A 20,155-nucleotide genomic window follows, 5' to 3' on the forward strand; every position below is an offset into this window, starting at 1 on the left:
AAAAAACACTCCTAACGTAAATGCATTTAAACTGGCGTAACTCCCATTTTAACTGTTCAGCGTAGTTCTGTAAAACAAACAACAGGGTCTTGATCCCTAGATGCTGTTTGGAAAATGTTGCAAGTGAAATAGTCAAGGGTCCTAACACTTCATGGGCTTGCTGATACTGCCATTCCTATAGCACCCTGGTGTCCAACACACTAGGCACTAGCCCAGGGGTGGCCAACTTGTTTTCATGGGGGGCCACATGGCAATTTCTTACATGTTGTGGGGGACAAACACAAAATAGCCCAAAACTGTCCCCCCACCCACTGCCAGGCTTAAACCCCTCACAACCCCAAACCCAGGGTTAACTTAACCTTACGCAGGAGCACCTCGTGCAGCCACCTCCCCTGCTGCTCTTTGCTGGGCTGCCATCTCCTTATCACCACAGCTGTGTGGCTCCCTACTAGCCCTCCTACTCCCTTCCCCCATTTACAGTGCGGCAGGGGCAGCTCCCTGCCCTGCCACACTGAAATAATGGGACTCGGTTTAACAGCCAGATCCCTCCTGTCAGCCATTAAACCAATTAAACTGAGTTCTACCTTTCAATGTGGCAGGACAAGGAGCCAGAGGATGAGTGAGCAGCGGCAGTGGTGGGAGCTGCAAACAGCTCGTTAAAGAGCCACATTTAGCTTGAAGCCGCTCAGCTGGCTTTCAAAATGCCACCGCTGCTGGCTCCACGGGCCAGATGAAAAGGCTCCGTGGGCCGTATTCTGGCCACGGGCCACATTTTGGCCACCCCTGCGTTAGCCACGTGTGACTATATGGCTAGTTGAGTGTGGCTAGTTGGCCTGAACAGTAAATACATTTTCAGAATGTTGTGGCTAATTTGCTAACTGGTTGGACGCTATGGCAATAGAAAAAGAGAATTGAGTCTGGGCAACTGGGAGTAAGGGTGTGAGGGAACTTTCAGAACACCGAAATTTGTCTCGGTCCTGCAGACTTGTTTGCTTTTATGATATAACCTATATGATGTAAATGAGTTTTGCAAAAGTAGTCTTAAAATAAATCAGCAGATCAGTTTGGTACATGAGCAAATGCAGCATCGGTTATTTGCTTGGAATGTGACGTATTTGGACTATTGAGTTCACATATGAAGAAAAATATAACAAAAATATTGTGAAATGAAAAAGATGTGCTGTAACAAATGGGTTTTTTTAATCCTTATCACTGCTCATCCTCCATGTGCTTAGGTTTTAAGCTTTTCCCAAACAAGCGTCTTTTCTTCTGCCCTGGATCTCTTGCAGTGTAGTGTTTTTGCAACTGGAGAGGTAGAACCAGATCTGTGACTGGCAGGAAGGGTGGGGCCCAGCCTATGACAGGCCTGTTGGTTTTATCTTTTTAGTTGCAGTTAGGTTTTTCCAGTCTCCTTCCTGCTGCAGAGCAGAAACTGAAACAAAAATGTCTCTCTCTATTCATAATATTTGACTTACTGTATTTTAAACTTTTGCAGAGCTATGTAGACATTTTCTGTAAGCTCCTGTTCTTACACAAAGGTAATTGGCTGCATACGGTCTACAGCTGTGATATCCAACACACTAGCCACATGTGGCCATTTGGCCAGTTGAATGTGGGTAGTTGGCTTGGACTATAAATATATTTTCAGAATAGTGTGGCTAGTTTGCTATAGCAAACTTCGGAAGTAATTGGAAATCACAGGTCTACAGCTTGCACATCCAACAGAAAGTGTGGTAAGGTGTCTATTAATCCTGAAATGGTGCTTCTGTTGCCCTGTTGAGAGTTTGAACTAGTCTCTAACTACGATGAGTGAGATCCATTACCTGTTCTTAATAGTGATCTAGGATGATTTAAGATGAATTTTTCAGAGATTGCAGTGTAATGAACAAGCAGAATAAAAGCACTTTCATAAAGATGCTCACTTTCTAATATCTGAATATTTATTTGTGCAGCCTCCCAGCTGTATTAACGAAGCTGTTGTATGTAAAAAGTTTTGTATTTGTAGTTTAATTCTAGCCCTTTATATGACTGTGTAGAGTAGGTTACGGGGGTGGATTTGTCTGGTAACAGTACTTTATAAAGGTGGCTACAAATCTAAGATTTCTTCGTATTACAAAAAAGAGAGTTTACGCTCTTAGGGTTGTAGAGTGAAATTTCCGAAGTGGACAGTGCAACACAGTGCAGTGAAGTCTGCCTGAATCGAAAGAGAGAAGAAAATAGAGATCTGAGAGGTGTCTTTCATCTTGGTGAGTCTTTTCTGGAAGCCTAATCATTCCAATATTAATAATAAACTTTTATTCTAAGCAAAATGTGCAGGAAAGATAGCTAATAGTCCTGTAAAAGCCACAAGTCTACACATGGCATCTTCTATACTATACAAGCAAGCAAAGCTCAGGAGAGTGCTTCTTTGTTTTCAGGCTGCTGGATGGTTAAAAAAATATTTGCTTGATGATGTTTCTCCTTACCAGCCCTTGTGCTGGGAACTAGAAAGCAAATATTTGATTCTGTAGTTCCTACCATGGCCAGCGCTTACTCATTTTTTGTTTGAGGCTAAGACCAGCTCTAAGTTATCTGCCATTAGAGTGGCTTAATTTTTAGCATTATTATTTACACATGCAGCACCTTGAGAATCCAGTCAAATTTGAGGCCTTTTTGTGCTTGGCACTGTACAAGAGCATGTAAAGACATGGCACTTGCCCCACAGCATGCGCATGTGCATGTTCTTTCTACGTTTATATATTTTCTTGGCTAAAAAATAGATGGAAAGAAGGGTTCTCGCATGCCTGGCTGAAAACTAGACGTACTCCCTTATACGGAATAGTAGCGATTACTTTCAGATGTTATTTTTAAAATGCAGCACTTACTCATTTTCACTATGCAGTGTTTTCAAATAACAGTAAAAACCCTCCAAAGATATCTAAGAGACCACAGTGTTGGTCTGAAATTAGATTTCATTGCAAGTTCTTCCCAACTTACATAGTTGGGCTTTATGAAAAGTGCTAAGATTAGCAAACCCTTCCCTGCTGATCTCATAATATTGGAATACACATAACATAATTGCTGCCTGTTTTTTTAATTCTATGTATCTTAACAAGGTGTACTCTGTTCAGTAAATGAACATGCTATATTCAAAAACTGCACCTTTATTTGCCTGTTGGATTTCCTGGGGATTTTTATCTGTGTTCAGGAAATGGAATAAGGGAAAAGCCAACACAGAGCATAGAAAGGCTTTTGAAAGTAATGATATCATAAGCTGGAACTGTTTTGGGCTAGAGCTCATAAAGGAATTGCTTGAGGTATATTGTAAATTGTAACTTGTTGTTTCTTACCTAATGGTATAGGTTTTCCATCACCATCAGGGTTATCTTTCATCACCATCCCAGTATTAAAAAAAACCTGCAGCTCTTAGGATTTCCTTGCATATTAACACATTCATCTTGGAAGCGAAGGAAAAATTAAATAAAATGTGTTTGCATCTGTATATTAGTGGTTCTGGCATTGTGATGTTGCCATTTATGTGAACCAACTTTCTTCTGAAACTACAGAGTAAGGGCTAAATCAGCACCTGCAAGTGATTGTCTTAAGAACTCCTGACTTCTTGTACGTTGGGCTTCAGTGTGATTACTCTGCCTTTGGAAAGATCTGGATACTGTTTAAGACATGGAAATCTCCACAGACTGGGATTTGAGGATCTAACGGGCCTTCACCTGGTGTTAGTGAGGTCTGCTAGGTTGTTGAGAAGCAAGTACTCTAGAATGCACAATTGAAAGGTGCATTGTGACATTTGTATAATTGATCTCTGAAGGAACTTTTCTCTTCAACTGTACGTAAACAACAATTATTTGCTTTGGTCTAAGGTCCAGCATTAGTCTTCCCCTGTACCACAGTGTGTAAGATTGCTTTGCACTCCAATAGTAGAGCCACTCGCTCAGTGCCAGGATGACTTACCTGTGGGGAAAGTCTCAGATGTTCCAAGCCCTGTATAGATAAGTGGGAAGAGATAAGCTCTTCAGAGAGCTTAGGTACATTGGGCTTTCTGCACTGCAAAGTTTTTTTTCATTCACAGATGCTTGACCAGCTCCCGCTTTGCCAGCCTCATGGAGTGCTAATGTGAACAGTGCTTGCTTGTGGAGGGTGAAGTTTTTGTAACCCATGTTTATACTACCGACCTAGACCTTTAGCAGGCCATGCTGCTGAAAGCTGTCTAGTTTAGTAGATGAAGCAATGAGGGCCATTAGAGATGCTTTAAGATCCCAACCTTTAAGTACCAACTCTGATCACTTATGAGGGAGTACAGAAGACTTCATTGTCTGATTCACTTTGTAGATGACTGGATTTTCTGAAGCAACAGTTTAGTCTGTGGGTTGGTGGTGTATCTGCCGCTGATAGCTACATCTAGGTCTTGTTTGCAAACATCTCCACGGACAAGCTCAATCTCTCAACTTCTGTGGAAGGGATTTTGGAGAGTCACATAGAGCATACCACTCATAGGGTTTTAAGTGTAGTGCACCAACCGTGTACAAAAAATGGTACTTGAATCTAATTTGAGTGGCAATAACAATGTCAGTGTCACAAAAATGCTCAACCTTTGTAAGTCCTTACAGTTCCAAAAGTGGTTTTTGACTCAAGTGACACTTAAGTGACATTTATTGAAATAATCGCAGAGGGGTAGCCATGTCAGTCTGTAACTTCACAAATAAGGAGCAGTCCTGTAGCACCTTAAAGACAAACACATTTATTAGATAATGAGCTTTTGTGGGCAAGACTCACTTCTTCAGATTTTGGAGTGGACAATTAGAATCCAAGTTTTATATAATGAGGTGGGGAGAATGGGGAGGAAAAAAGGGGGTTACCTGTCACTAAGAGGACCAATAGATGAAGCAAATTAAGGTAAGTAGGATTTGTGCCATTCCTGCAATTATCAAAGGAGAGGAAATTGCCCATGTAATGCATAAGACAATTGAGAGCTCTGTTGAGGCCTAATTTAAAAGTGCCAGATTTGCAAATTAATTCCAGTTCAGATGTCTCCCTCTGTAATCATGTGGTCAAGTTCTCTTGTAGAAGAACGGCTGCTTTTAGATCCTTTATTGAATGTCCAGAGAGGTTAAAGTGTTCCCCTCTAAGTTTGTGTATTCCAGTTCCTGATGTCGTAATTGTGGCCATTCATCCTCTGGCACAGAGACTGCCCAGTTTGTCCAGTGCACATGGCAGAGGGGCACTGCTGGCACATGATGGCGTATATCATATTGGTGGATGTACAGGTATGCGAGCCCCTGATGGTGTAGCTAATGTGGTTAGGTCCAGTTATGCGGTCCCTAGTATAGATATGTAGACAGAGCTGGCAGTGGGGTTTGTTGCAGAGACAGGTTCCTGCATTAGTGTTTCTGTGGCATGGTGTGTAGCTAGTTGCTGGTGAGCATTTTTTTTTGAGGTTGCGTGGCTGTCTTGGGAGAGAACCCCCCCAACCCCGGTCTTCCAAGGCCCATCAAAGTGAGGGATCATGTTTCGGTATAAACTGTAGCTTGTCATTGATGCACTGGAGGGGTTTGAGCTGAGAGTTATAGGTGATAAGTGGTGTTCTGTTTTCCTTGTTGGGCCTGTTGTGAAGTAGGTGACTTCTGGGTACTTGTCTGGCTCTGTCAATCTGTTTCTTTACTCCTCCACCATCTTCCTTCTCCTCCCGGCCTCCAGTTGGTAATTAAGTTTTACGAGTTCGTGATAAAGATCTTGTAGATTTTTGTTTCTGGCCTTGGGTAACAGGCCTGTCGTGTACACAGCTTTCCAACCTCAAGAAAATAACCTCCAGCAGCCACATGCTGTACTACAGAACCACTAATCCAGGAGCCTGTCCCTGCAACAAACTTTGTTGTCAGCTCTGTCCACATATGTAGGTACTATCACTGGGCCTAACCACATCAGTCACACTGTCAGGGGCTTGTACACCTGTAAATCCGCTAATATGGGGCCTGCAACCTGTGGCTCTTTAAGGACTTCTTTGTGGCTCCCAATGTTATACGTTAAAAAACAAACCTCCTGATTTATTTTCGATTTAATTGTGAATGTCTAAAAGCCCAGCAATGAACAACTCGTATCTAAATAGCAGACAATGCGTGATCTCAGAATGCTGGATAACTCCCCCATAGATTCCTCCAGAGAGAGAAGGTTTGGGTGTGAAAGTCAGGAAGACAGTAGTATAAACACACACACACTGTGTAAAAAAAATTTGTGAACATCCTACAGTAAACGTGTATTACATTACAAATCATTGTATGTGCACTGTTTTTAAAATAGGGGTTACAAAAATTATTTTAGTAAGGACCACCTTGTATTCACATATATTGCTGCTCTTGGGTTATTAAGTTTTTTACTGAATTGGAAAAAGTAGCAAAAAAAAGCTGCTCTTGCTATCTTGGTTGCTGATCTATGCGCTAATTTTATATATGCCATCATGTGCCACGAATGCTCATTGCCTAATACATTTGTTAGTTTTTAAGGTGCTAATTTCACCTGAATTCTGGTTGTTTTGAAAAATATTTTAAAGTATTTTCCTGTTTATTTAAACCACATTGCTTCATAGCATAATAGATGTAAAATATGAAAAGATACTATTGTGCACTAGAAATAGAATTTTTGGGGGGTGATGGGGTAGTCTGAGCATTCTTGAAGGGGGTGCTGCCTGTCACTGTTTCCTGCTAAAGGTAATAGATAACTTAATAGTTATTATTTTCCTTTCATTTGGGAAGATATCTGTTACGTAGGTACAGTATGTTGTTAGTACCTTGAAATAAATGATAGTTTTTTTGCAGTGCAGTAAAAAATAATTCTATAATGTTCAAACCATTTAATGTTCATTGGTTCACACCATATTTATTTATTTATAGGGCACAAAGTTATGGATAATAATGGAATACTTGGGTGGAGGATCAGCTTTAGATCTTGTAAGTATTGCAATTTTAGTGCAGTTGGTTGGTTTCTTAAAGTAGCACTTACAACTGTTTTTCTTATTAAGAAGCAGAAGAACATAATACTTGAAGAGCACAATCTTTGTTGAAAAAAATAATCTTTTGTCATCTAACTTGAGGGGTCTTCTAATGGAGAAAAATGTGTCTTTAACTAAACATAATTTCGTTGGTGGCTGTTCATGCTCATCTTTGGGTTCATATCCATTCTCATTGTTTGCACCAGCTGTCGGGTTTTGTTTATTACATTGTGCATGTGTGTATCGTCTGATGAAGTTTGGACTCTATGGGTAGTTAATGTTTCAGTCCTGCTGTTTTGCAATTCCTAAACATGTAAATATGTGCACGGGTTGTGTTGAACAACTTTGCCTACCCAACGAGTTTCAGTTAAGGTTTGTTGTTTCATTGTCTTGAAATACTAAGAATTTGTGGAGATTTTCCTAACTTGTCTTGCAATTTTTAAAACGGGTGGTTATATTGTGAAAAATATTCTCATTGCTTCTCTTTTTCAAAAGTGAATATTTATTACAGTTCAGTACATAAAATATTTTCTTTGGGCGTGAGTCTCAGGAAATGTGTGCACACAGGGTACAGTCAATATTAAATGGCAAAACTGAGTTGGGTTTTCCATTTTCAGCAGCTAAATTTAAGCATCAAAAGTGCCCTTGTCTCAAGATAGATGTAGCATTCATGAAAGATGCTGCTTAGGAGGTGCTAGGAGAACATAGTCATCTGTGTGGCAATGTGTGGTTTCCTCATCAGAGCTGTACCTCAGCTGTGAATGTGAGAAGACCTGCCCTTTCCTGGAAGGTAATAGAGCCTTAGTGTTGCTGCTTTTTAGGTTCTGGAATTTAAGGACCAATTCTGTAGTTCCCTATGACTTTATTTAAACTTGTGTATTGGATTCCTGAGGCAGTCAGTCACAGCTGGAACAAAAAAGCACAGTGAAAGTGTCACTGAACAATTGTCAGGAGCACTGGAATTAAGTTCTCTAGTTCTTTATTTAACAACACTTTCAGCCCTCATGGTTGTTCAAGAAACCTTTTAGAAGTGTGACTCCAATATAAATGGATGCAATAATTTGGGGAAATCTGCAAAAATCATGAAACGGCCCTTAATTTCCCAATTTGCAAAAGCTCCACTTACTATCTGCACCCTTTCCTACAATGTGGTAAAATGTTGTTTAAAAAAAAAACTGCAACAAATTAAAAATATGTAGACAATGAAATTAGTGGAATTGAATATCAAAATAAATGATGCAACATGTATACAGTCTATATTAGTGTTTTGGGTGCAGTGAATGAAGCACTGAAAAAATTAGGGACTTTAAGATTGAACTCTAGTTTTCCATATAGTATTTGTCTGGGTGGGGGTGTCTTGTATACTGTGTATAGCCTTTTACCATTTAAACATTCAAGTTGTATAGCTGCATCACTGATCACATTACTGAAACTGCTAGTATTCACTTCTGTATTAGTTGTTTCTCGAGGAAAGTATTGTGAATCCAGTGAATCTTTTCATTTTGTGCTCTGTTAAAGAAACTTTTTATCACAAAAAATTTGAAGTTTCAAAGGCACTGTGAACTTTTAATACACTTAAATAAATGGCAAGGCAAAGATTAAGGATAAAATAGGGAATATTGTTTTAATTTTAATGTTTCCTTCTAAAGCTACGGGCTGGTCCATTTGATGAATTCCAGATTGCTACTATGCTAAAGGAAATCTTGAAAGGTCTAGACTATCTACACTCGGAGAAGAAAATTCACAGGGATATAAAAGGTGCATAAAACTTTATTAAACTAACAATGTCTTTTAAAGTGATAGCAGTGTAATAAACATTTTACTTCCTCTTTCTTTCCCTCCCTCCGTTCCCTCAGCTGCCAATGTCTTGTTGTCAGAGCAAGGAGATGTTAAACTCGCTGATTTTGGAGTTGCAGGGCAGCTGACAGATACACAAATTAAGAGGAATACCTTTGTAGGCACGCCATTTTGGATGGCCCCTGAAGTTATTCAGCAGTCGGCTTATGATTCAAAAGTAAGTATTTACCATAGAAATCGTTCTCTTAAGAAGCTTCAGAAGAAATGAGCTTGACTTACGCTTTCTGGCTAAGTCAGTCCTTGTAAAGTGTACTTTAAGCTACAGAGAATTTAAACTGCATGTGTATAAATTACAAATATTTTATTCACTTAAATTTTACTATAGAACTGTAATCATTACTTAGATGGCTTCAGTTTTATTTTTCCACCTTATGATCCCAGGTGTGTGTGTGGTAAGCACTTAGTTCACATTTATTGTAGCTTGAGTGACAGATATATAAGGGTATGGAAAGTTTGCCAGTGAACAATTTAAATAAAATTGCCAGGAAAAGCATTTGGAAGCTTCTTGGTAAACTCTGTATACTGTGTAAATAAAGAAAGCACAATCCTACCTCTACAGAAATGCAAGAGGTCTAGCTGGGATCATAAAAAGCCCCCAAGTGGGTTTGAAACTGTCATTTTAGATGACTTTTTTTGGTGTAAATCCCCCTGGGATACTGTTAGTCCAGGCTCTGTATTTTAAAGATTAAAAAATGACCAGTGGAAACCTGCTTTTCAGAAGGAACAAAGTTAAAAATGGTGATTGAAAATTTATTGGTCTCACTGATGTCTAAAAGTATTGTAGTCTTTGCAGTAATTTCCAGAGTATGAGTGTACATCTATTTGTACTGAATAAATGACCTAGTAGAGCACTTCGTCTTTGCCTGTGGTTCTGTGGTGCATATTGCTATGCCCTGGGCAGTCTGGGAGCTAATATGTAAGCAGAAATATCAAGTATTTTTATAAATGTTTCTCAGTGCAAAATACTTCAAAAGGGTCTTTTTAGAGTAGTTATTTACAACCTTGTTTTCATCACAGGTCCCTTAGAAAATTTGAATAGAGTTGTTGGGACCCTTTTGGAATCTAGATTAATTGATGGATTACTTATATTCTCCTATAATGGGGCATTATTGACCTCGAGTCTTTTATGTTTTCTGTAAAGTTGGTGGGGAAAGATTGAATGCTAGTGTTGTTCAAAACTGGCTTTAAGAACTCAAAGTTCTCCTTAAAACCAAACCATTTTTTAAATTATGCAAAATAGATTACTGTAAGTTTTTAAATGCCAAAAAAATCAAGTGGAAAATGAAGCGTTCTCAGAAAATACTAGTGACGGGTTGGATCACGGAAATCCCCTTGGCGTTGTCCCCTGGTGTGCTGATCATGCCACTGATGTCTGCCTTCCTGCCGCCACCCTGTCCTGCCCAAAAACACCTGAATTGACTTAGGCTCCTAGGTGAAATAGATGTTCTTGGAAACTTTACTATTTTCAGCATTTTTTAAAATTTCCTGACCCTTAATGCTGTTATATTCATTACCTTTATGCAGTGTTAACACTGTGTAAAATATGCGTAGAGTAAAATAACCTATGTAATTATTGTGCTGTCAGGATCTGTTACAGATCTTATTGTTTTTGTTGGCTCTATGTAGAAGTCTGATAATAGGTGGCACCTATGTGTTTGGCAAGTGAGAATAAAACTCTTTATATCCTCCCTGCCCAGGCTGACATTTGGTCTTTGGGAATCACTGCTATTGAACTCGCCAAAGGAGAGCCACCCAACTCTGATATGCATCCAATGAGAGTTCTGTTTCTTATTCCAAAAAACAATCCTCCAACTCTACTAGGAGAATTCAGCAAACCTTTTAAAGAATTTATTGATGCATGTCTGAATAAGGACCCAACATTTGTGAGTATATTTCTCCTCTGTGTCTTAGTGTTTGCAAATCTTCTTGACTGTGAAATATTACTATACTGTGGGTGGGTGCAATGTGAGGGTTTGGTTTGGTTTTGTTTGTTTTTTTTTTAATAGTGCTTCTCCATTGCAAGAGGGAGTACCTTGTCACTACTTATACCTTACTGCTCCTCCCCACCTAAAAGTGAATAAAGAGAAGTGATCAGGGGCTGCAAAGACAGTTTCCAAAAGCACTGGAAGTTGTAGTGTAATTCGGTGTCTCTGGAGACGGGGAAGAATCAGCAAACCTAGGCTGATACCCCAGCAAAACTCCCACTAAAATATTATATTTATTCTGGAGTACAGACGTCATTGAAGTGGATAATCATCGGTCGGCTTTGTCCATGTGTCTATTACCTAATACAGAAGTCAAGCATTGATTAATTCTGTTGCTGTTGTAGTGGGGCATCAGATTCGTAGAGGATCATAAATATTGATTGTGGGCTGGACCAATGAGTTTGTTTTTAAATAGGATTTAAAAATCACAACAACTTTATGTAGGATAAACATAAATGTCTTTATATTTTTATAGCGCCCTACTGCAAAGGAACTCTTGAAACACAAATTCATTCTGAAAAATGCCAAGAAGACTTCTTATCTGACGGAACTGATTGATAGGTTTAAGAGATGGAAGGCAGAAGGGCACAGTAGTGATGAAACTGATTCAGATGGTTCTGATTCGTAAGTGTGTTTTAGCAGTTCATGTTTTAATATGGCTTTTCTGAAAGTTATGAACACTGTACTGTTTGCTTTGTGTGTTTGAGTTATAACTCACTGCTCTTGTGCTGTGCTGTGCTGTGCTGTGCTATGCTACAGTGATTCTCTCTCTGCCTTAGGGGTGGTCAACGTGTGGCACTTCTTCATTACAGTGTGGCTAGCAGAGTACCCACCCCCATTCTTCACCTCCTAGACTGGGAGGAGGGAACTTAGAACCTTTGCCTTGCAGCATGCCAACAGAGTAAGGGCTTCTGCCCTGTGGGTGGGTGGCTGGAGTGGACAGTGTGGGGGTGTCTCAGAGTTTCTGCTGAACACCAAAGCCCCAGCAAATGCCTCCCCATGGGACAGTAGTCCTGCGCCCTCAATCTCAAACATCTGAAAGTTGTATGTGGCTCAGCAGTAAGTTTTTGGCCACCCCACTAGCTCTTGCACTAACAGCAGTCTTTTGTGGAACTGTTTTCAAATTAGAGCCTATAATGTGTTTTGCTTATATACTAGCATTCTTATCTATGACAAGCATCGCATTCTAAGTCTAGCCCCTGGTGTACGGTTTGCTCTTGCTACCAAAGTACCAAATGGTTGGGTAAAACTAGTGGTTTCTGCTCAGGAGACCCTCTGGCTGAATTAGTAGATGTTTCAGGTCAAGATTGAGGTGTGTATGGAAACCTGCTCAGCCCTCACCTTTACAATGTCTCTAAGTCTTCCATTTCCTAACATCCAGTCATTGTCTCATGTAACTATAAAGCATACCCACATTTACTGGGTCACGTGAAACTCTGCCTGGCCCCACACTAAGCTTGCAGTTTGAGTTCCAACAGGAGAGGGGAAAATATGATTGGGGGGGGGGGGATGAGTTAGAATAACAAGCTCTTGTGACGGTCACTTAATTTATTTAAGTAAAGGTTCAATAGACATGAATTCTTCTTTTTAAAGGCAGACTACATTAGCCATGCAGTTTCATTTGCATGCTCAAATTACCTGTGCTAGTCAAGTTTGTGTTTTTGACCACTGTTATTGTAGAAGGTATCCTTGTAATTTTCTTTAGGGAGTCCAGCAACAAGGAGAATAATTCTCATCCAGAGTGGAGTTTTACTACAGTGCGAAAGAAGCCAGAGGCACAGAAACTGCAGAATGGAACAGTATGTATGGTCTAAATAGCTCTTTATTCTAAGTGCTGATTTGAAGTCGTTGTAAGGAATGTGATATTTAATAACCCCATTGACTTCTGGCTTCAATCCTTATTTTTATTATTCATAAGCTAGCACAAAAATATCTGCTCTTAATATCCAAAAACTAATTAATGGTGAAGCCCCCGTGTCCATGGCAATCTTAGTCTTAGAGCTGATTCTGTGAGTTCATGACACAGTGTCTGTCTATAGATTCCTTAGTTTTAAAGAATTGCATAGAATTAATCGGACTGAAATAAAATATAAGATTGCATTGCTTCAGAAATGTAATCCAGCATTTATTTCCAAATAATGTCATACTTGTTCAAGTAATGTCTGTTTCTGTGACATGTTGGGAAGGTTCTTTTAAATATGAAGTCCTTTTAGAAATGATGACAGAAGCGTAAATGATTGCTAATATACAGATATTAAATGGATGTTTGCTAACTTTTAGGATCAAGACCTTGTGAAAACCTTGAGTTGTTTATCTATGATAATCACACCTGTGTTTGCTGAGGTAAGTTTTTGATTCAAAGATCTCTTTAAAATTTGCACAAGCATTCTATAACTCTTGTAATATACATCTGTGTTGGTCTTTCAGCTTAAACAGCAGGACATAAATAATGCTAGCAGGAAGAAAGCGATTGAAGAGCTTGAGAAGAGCATCAGTATGGCAGAAGCAACATGTCCAGGGATCACAGATAAAATGGTGAAGAAACTTATGGAGAAATTTCAGAAGTAAGTTTTGCGGGGAGTGAGGAGACTTTAAAAATATATATTGTATGTAAATTGTGTCACTTTGATTGCAAAGTCAGTTCTCATATTAGGAAATGTTAGTTTCCCAGTCAGTCTTAATTCTGCCCTCTTGTGCATCCATCAGTTGTACTGAATGAGGCTAGTACTATGAAAATAATTTTATGTCATCATGTCATTAGATTTTTATCATATGCATGCATGTAAGAGGGGCCTCACTTGGCTCACCTTCCACCTCCCCAAGCCCTCTGTCCCATGAGGTGGAGAGACTTCTACCCCATGGGGTGTCCCGTGTGGGAGGGATTGGCCATTGCTGCTATTTGTTGTGTGTGGCAGCTGTTCAGGGAGACCAGCACTCAGTTGGGTCACTCCCCTAATGAATCCGTTGTAGCTGGTTGCAATTCAGAGGCAGCCGAATACGTCTCTAGAATGCTTGTGATCAGTTGTTGTGTGGTCAAGCTACAGAAAATCTTCTGGAAGGATGCAAGTAACAGACAAAAACTGGTGATTTTCAGCCGTTTGTATTCTGCCTAAATCTAGAAAACACACATCTGTAGCCTCAGGATCTTGTGAAGGTGCTGGGTCCCCATTTGTTTTCAGGTAAACTAATATAGACAGTGGCACACGTGTATGTTAACATAGCTAGCACATGAATGTTAACAGATTGAATGTAATCAAACACATTTATGATAACGTGTAACCCCTTGTTTCAGATGGAATCATAGGAGCTGGGTCAAGTGTGCTTTCCTATCCAGTTATATTCAATTTGTTAGACATAGTGCATGAGAGAGAATCTCCAGAATGCAGTAAAATATACTGTTTGTTCCCTTTCTCTGCCATATTTACTTGCTGAGTTCCTCTCTGTGCAAATTGTCTCACGGGGGTCAGTGGTGCCATTTGTGTTAGGAGAGGATCTGGACAGCATGAACAGCAGCAGCAAAATAAAGCGAGAATCTGTTTGAAATCTTCTCTTTCTAGAAAACTTTGTGTAGCTATTGTAGTTACAAGTAAAACTTCGGGTTCCTTTGTTCTTAATTTACCCAGCAGTTTTAATGTAGACAGTTCCTGTAGTTGAAGAACCATTTGTAAACCTAAACAGGAGAGCAGATAAACCCTTGACTACTTTAAAAAAATTAAAAAGAAAATTCACTGCGTATTATTTCAAATTTTATGTCAGAAACTGTGCCCTGGGGATATTTTTTCTTCATGTGTGTGTAGGCAGTCTGGTTAAAAGCTAACATTTTTGAGATTAGATTAATGCACTTATTTAGTAGCTTTGTACACTGAAGTATGACTAATTTTTGTGCTGTCTCCCAAGCTGGAGTAAAGTGAATGCAGTTGTTGTTTGTATACTTTTATGTACAGGATTTCTGTTAATGACTCACCCTAAGACACTTCCCAGAAATGACTGTTGTTTCATATGGACCCAGTGAAACCCACCAAAACTACTTCAAGCTTGGCAGTGCTTAGCTCATGAGCTCCTTGTGCCTTTTGGATCTTTGCAACATATGGAGGAGAATGATCAAGGATTTGGAGGAACCTACTTAACCTATTTTGTGACCGTGTATATGGTTTTATATTTTCAGGAAGTTATTTTGTAAAGAACAACTTTTAATATTGTCGTTTCACCTCTTTAATCAGATAAATGTTGAGGTGCAGTTTTGCTTTTAGATGTGGCCATTACTTTAGTTAATAGGAAGTGCAAGTACAGTATGTTCTGATGCTATTTTGTTACTGTACATTGATGGGAACGTTACAGGTCTTTTGTATTCATAAGTTAAACTTTTGTAAATCTCTAACAAGCTGCAGAAATAGCTTTTCCACATGCATATTCAAAATTTGTAACCTAGTGGGTAGGATGTGGCTGTTGCACCTGCTTTGATCACCGTAGTTTTATCATACCCTAAAACTAAACCTGCAACAATATCTATTATACTTCTAAATTGGTACAGTATTTTAGGCAGCTCTATGATTATACATATTTGAGAGCAATATGTCAGTAGTTTGCAGGTGATATGTAGCAGCAGGTATATCCTGATGTACAGTAGATGTGTTACCTTTTAGAACAGATTTAGAGGTAGTAATTAAATCTTATTCATCATGGTAGGAAATTTAAAGCAATACAGTTGGGGGGGCGCTTTGGCAATAATGGACAGAAATTGAAGTCCAATTTAATTTAAATTTCTTTCTTCTGAGTATAAAAACAACGCATTGTCTGCTTGGATGGGAGATAGCCAGAGAAGTCAGGTGTCATGTGATAAATACCTCACAGGCAGGTATCGGTATAACACCAGCGTTCTGTGGGGGGGTGGTGGTGGTGGTGTTTTCCTGTAAAATATTTATACACTTCTGTTCTTAAAGTACATACATGCAGTACGTCAACATCATTTGTTTATAATTTTCTGAAAGTGTATTTTAAATATGTATTTACCAGTTAATATGCAAATAATTGAGTTATAGATATTCTTTCACAAAAAGGTAGTACTGTGCAGTACAGAGTGATTTTTTTCATGAAGTAGGTAAAACTATAAAATTGCTTTCAATTATATATTTATGGTACTGCTAGGTGGGTAATATCCTTTTTCCTTTTAAGCCCAGTATGTATATTATGCTGAAGTTTTGAACTGGGATTGTATTAGCTGTGGAACTGTTGGTGTAAATTTATTTTTGATAAAGGCTGGATGTGTTTATTTTATGGTTCCTGCACATTTTGTTTTTGCACAAAAGTCATTTTAAAGAACCTGAAATATATCTGCCAAATATTGAAAAGTAATGGTGTGCAAACAAATACTGCATTTGTAGTCAAAAATTGCCATTACATCATTTTTATAAAAGGACACTTGCAAGAGTTGGTGGTTAGACATGCCAAGGACAATTATTTTCAATGGTGCCTACACTGTAAAAATTACTTTTAACTCCTTGTTTTAATTTTAAAGAAATGTTTCTGTTTAAAACGTTCATCTGCTATATAACTGAAACTCAATTAGAATTTATATCTGAGAAAAAAAGTCTGAAAATAGTTTTGAAAACAATAATGTTATGGATTAAATAAATATTTTTATAAGTGTAAAAGCAGCAAAAGTTGTATATACAGTTGATCTGAGGCTTTACAAAATAACTGCAACACAGATACAAATTGTAGTGCTCTTATAGCTTCTGTAGTTGTTAGTCCTGTAAATCTGTTTATAGATGTAGCTTATTTCAATGTTTGAGGGTTTAAAATGGTTTAAAAATAAATATTTAAGTTCTGTAAACTTTCATGACCCAGCTTTATTGTGCATTTTATTTGGGATTTAGCTAAAAGTGCAAAATATTGTTTTGCTCTTCCAAGTTAAATGCTTCTATTTAAACAAAAATGCTTCTTGCAAAGAGTTGCATGTTAATTTAGAAAATGGTTTTTTTTCCCCCTTTACTGTCCTTGCCCAAAGAACAGCTATTGGAATTTAGACCTTGAGAAATGCTACACGTGGATCAACTCCAGTGTTCAGTTTGAACTCAGTCTGGAAGCAGAATCTGTCAAGACGTGTGTGTGTGTGTGCGCGTGCAAATATATATATGGTACTACTGACAGTTGTAGGTGCTGCAGAGTGTCAAAACTTCACTGTGAACTCCTATTTGAGTCAAGAAAAGCACTGCGCCACAGCGAACTCTGGTTGCATGTGTGTCCAATCTCATCACCAAAATCTCACGAAGGTGCTCTGTGCTCATTTCGCACAAGTCAAAGCCTGCTACTTTCAATTCCATTGTCACTCTGCCTCCTGATGTTGTGTTTCAGGAGCATGGGGCACTGTGGTGGGGGAATGTAGTAATTCTGTTCCTGGCCCTGCCCACTCCATGCTTTTGTATGACCTCAGCTAAGTCACTGGAGTAGTGTGCCTCTTTCCTTGTGAAATGGCTATATAGCGCTTTCCTGCCTCAGGGGCTATTGTGGGTCTAAACTCATTGATGACTGTGGAGAGCCGTGGACTTGTAGAGCAGGAGTGAGCAAACTTTTTACATTGGGCCCCACTTTTTGTCCCTGCAGTTAGCAGGGTCCCCATGCCTTCCCTCCCAGACGGCGTGGAAGCGAGCAGTGGCCTCGCAGAGGTGATGTGCTGTGCTCCCTCCATAATGGTGATGGCGAAGACCCGGGGCCAAGGTGAGAGGCAGTAGATAGATCAGCTTTCTGAATTCCACTTTTCCCTTTGAAAAGCTCGGCTTCTATTTTAGGTCATTGAAGGAAGAGAGACCAGCAAAAATTATTATAAATCATCTTTTTTACCGATTGGACCGCCGGCATAATTTCTCTGACCCTGGTACTAAACAGAGAGAGGCTGACAGTAATTGTGCTCGTTTTATAACTTACACTGCTCCTTACTATAAGGGATTCTCAGCAGCAATGAAACTTTAAGCAAAATATGTTTCTCTCTCTTTGTATCAGACTCTCAGAAGTTTGGAAGCAAACCCAGCCGAGGGTACCTCGAGGAATTAAGTCTGAGCATGACTTACAAAGCCTTTTGTAAGGTGTTGGGCAGGCTGCGTGCAGCGTGAAACTCGGCCGAGTTCCCCTGAATACTCAGTCACTGCTGCTCACTCCCCCTCAGGAGGGTCATTAATTAAGCTGATCTCCTGTGGCAAATCCACACCCTCCTCATCAGAGAGATACCTGGAGTGAGCCCCTCTCTTGGGCAAAAAAAAAATTTGGACTAGGAGAGAGCTCACGGCAATGCTCAACATAATAGGCACAGAGTGGCTGCAGGGAAGGTAGCGGAGGGGGAGATTGTGCTGTGACCCCCTTACACAATTTCATGCCCCCCCCCTCCCCACTTTGCCCACCTCTATTTTAGAGCACTGTTCGGTGACCGAGCTGAAAGTAGTGTATTGCAAATGAAGTTTGCTTTGCTGAATTCCTGCGCATTGTGATGAGAATATATTCTGCTTAGTAGTAGAGATGGTTCAGTAGGGAACTATCCTCTGGTTTGTGTGTTTTTTCCGTTGAGGGAGGAGAATTGACATTTTAATCACTTACGGAAATAGAATTGTAGTAAAAGAAACGTATTCTATTAGTCATACAAGAGTATCAAGAGTCCTTTGTCAATGTAATGGTTCCGAAAACCCTTAATTCTGCTTGTCTCAGATTCCACCAAGATTTTGTACCATGTACGTGTAGTAATCATAAAAAAATCTGTTCTTGTGTTATTACTGCTAAGTGAACAGAGATCGTAGAGTCTTAATGTGTGCTCCCAAGTTCAGCAATTATTAAATATCTGTCTTTCTGCAAATCATTCTATGACTGAACACTTCCTTCCCCCCACCCCCTTTTTTAGAAACACTTTAGCGGTATGTGTGTTGGTTTGCTAACTTAATGCTCTTCTGATGGCATTAAGTTTCAAATGCAGAGACAAGTTACCTGCATTCTCAACAATTTCTCATGATCACCAAAACCAAAAATCCCTTAAATGTTGTTTTAAAATGTATTATGTAAAGTTGAATCTCTCACCTTTTGTTTGGCGTAAACCAAGGGGTTGCTCTGTCTCCTGCTGCTTATCTTGAAAAGATAGCCTATTACTAATGAAACTCCATGTTCTCTGAGAGACAGTATGTCTCTATTACATTTTGTTCTTTTGTCCTTCAGCGCATCAAATAACTTGTTTTATTACTCATGTTTTGTCTAGTCTTGCCTTGAGTGCGGGGCACTGGAGTGGCTCTCTCGAGGCCTCGTCCAGTCCTACAATTCTGTTAATGATGTGTTCATTTTAATATTTTTCTCCCTCTTTAATCTAGGTACATGTAGAATGCTGGTGAGGGGGCTTGAAGGCTGCGGAGGACAGAACCCAGCCAAAATTCTCATTCTCTCTCTCTCTCTCTCTCTCTCTCTATACCAGGTTTGTCAAGGGTAATGACAAGATCACTCCATTTCCTGGGGTAGTCATGGTGTCCCCATCTGAAGCAAATGCTGCTCCCTGCCACCCATGTTGTTAATGTCAACTTTCATTTATGTTCGTTGAGTACTTTTAATGACGTGCTGGTGTTGGTACATCCTCATTTGCTAAGAGTCATTTATTTCTGTTGAAAGCTTCTGCTTCTTCCTATGCAGAGCACATTAGTAGCAACATGCATGCTATACTGCTGTGCAGTAAGGGACAATTTGAAATTTTGTTTTGGGGTTTTAACTACCTTTAGGGTTTACTGATCGTGGTGCAATTAATCTAGAGACTCCTCTCCGTTACCTCTAGTTTTTCAGGATTCTCTTGTCTAACTCCTGTCTGTTCCTGACAACTTGTTCGTCATCCTTGGAGGTGGTTGGGATATGGTTTCTGTGTGCACGTTTGGCCCAGGTCTGTGTATTTTGTGGATAAAAGTGGCTGAGGGCAGCCCCTCCATCCCTTCCTCTGCCCCTGGGTCAATATTTCCCCCACACGTGGTCTAGAAGAAATTTCAGGTTTGCCGCCTTAAGTTCAGATGCCTCTGATTTGGCTCTTAAGTCAGCTCCTTTCTGAGGTCAGCTGGTATGTTTTTTTAAAAATGCAGCTTCTCCCTCTGAGCCCGTGTAGCTGGAACCTTTTGGGTTATGCGCAGATGTGCGGGCTTGTTGCGCCTTCTGTCAAGCAACACTCATCAGAATCCTGTCTGCCCACGACGTCTGGTTGAAAATAGAAGGATGTGTGGCCGCTGGGCAGGTAAAGCCTGTGTCAGTGAGGGGATGAAGCACATACAAGTGTTACTGTGTCGAGTTATATAATCCACCCTTTGCTGAAGTGGAATCTAAAAGGCAA

General features: G+C 39.7%; 1 protein-coding gene across 3 annotated transcripts in view; it reads left to right on the top strand.

Annotated features, from left to right (window-relative positions):
- The window catches only part of STK26 (serine/threonine kinase 26), a 52,796-nt gene extending 33,372 nt beyond the window's left edge, over positions 1 to 19,424 (top strand). Inside the window, exons 4-13 of one of the 3 annotated variants that reach the window (XR_012647364.1) lie at positions 6,882 to 6,938; positions 8,629 to 8,737; positions 8,836 to 8,993; positions 10,534 to 10,719; positions 11,297 to 11,445; positions 12,527 to 12,620; positions 13,102 to 13,164; positions 13,249 to 13,385; positions 14,766 to 17,538; positions 19,265 to 19,424. Coding sequence is in view for 2 of the 3 variants with exons in the window: in XM_075008074.1 (XP_074864175.1) it covers positions 6,882 to 6,938; positions 8,629 to 8,737; positions 8,836 to 8,993; positions 10,534 to 10,719; positions 11,297 to 11,445; positions 12,527 to 12,620; positions 13,102 to 13,164; positions 13,249 to 13,385; positions 19,265 to 19,361 (1,050 nt within the window). In the remaining variant the exon portion in view is untranslated. Of the gene's footprint in view, positions 1 to 6,881; positions 6,939 to 8,628; positions 8,738 to 8,835; positions 8,994 to 10,533; positions 10,720 to 11,296; positions 11,446 to 12,526; positions 12,621 to 13,101; positions 13,165 to 13,248; positions 13,386 to 13,940; positions 14,728 to 14,765; positions 17,539 to 19,264 lie in introns of those variants that run through there. The other 2 variants (XM_075008074.1, XM_075008075.1) reach the window with 2 other exon arrangements.
- Positions 19,425 to 20,155: the final 731 nt, after the last annotated feature.

Source organism: Carettochelys insculpta, chromosome 13, assembly GCF_033958435.1.
Source record: "Carettochelys insculpta isolate YL-2023 chromosome 13, ASM3395843v1, whole genome shotgun sequence".
NCBI lineage: Eukaryota > Metazoa > Chordata > Testudines > Carettochelyidae > Carettochelys > Carettochelys insculpta.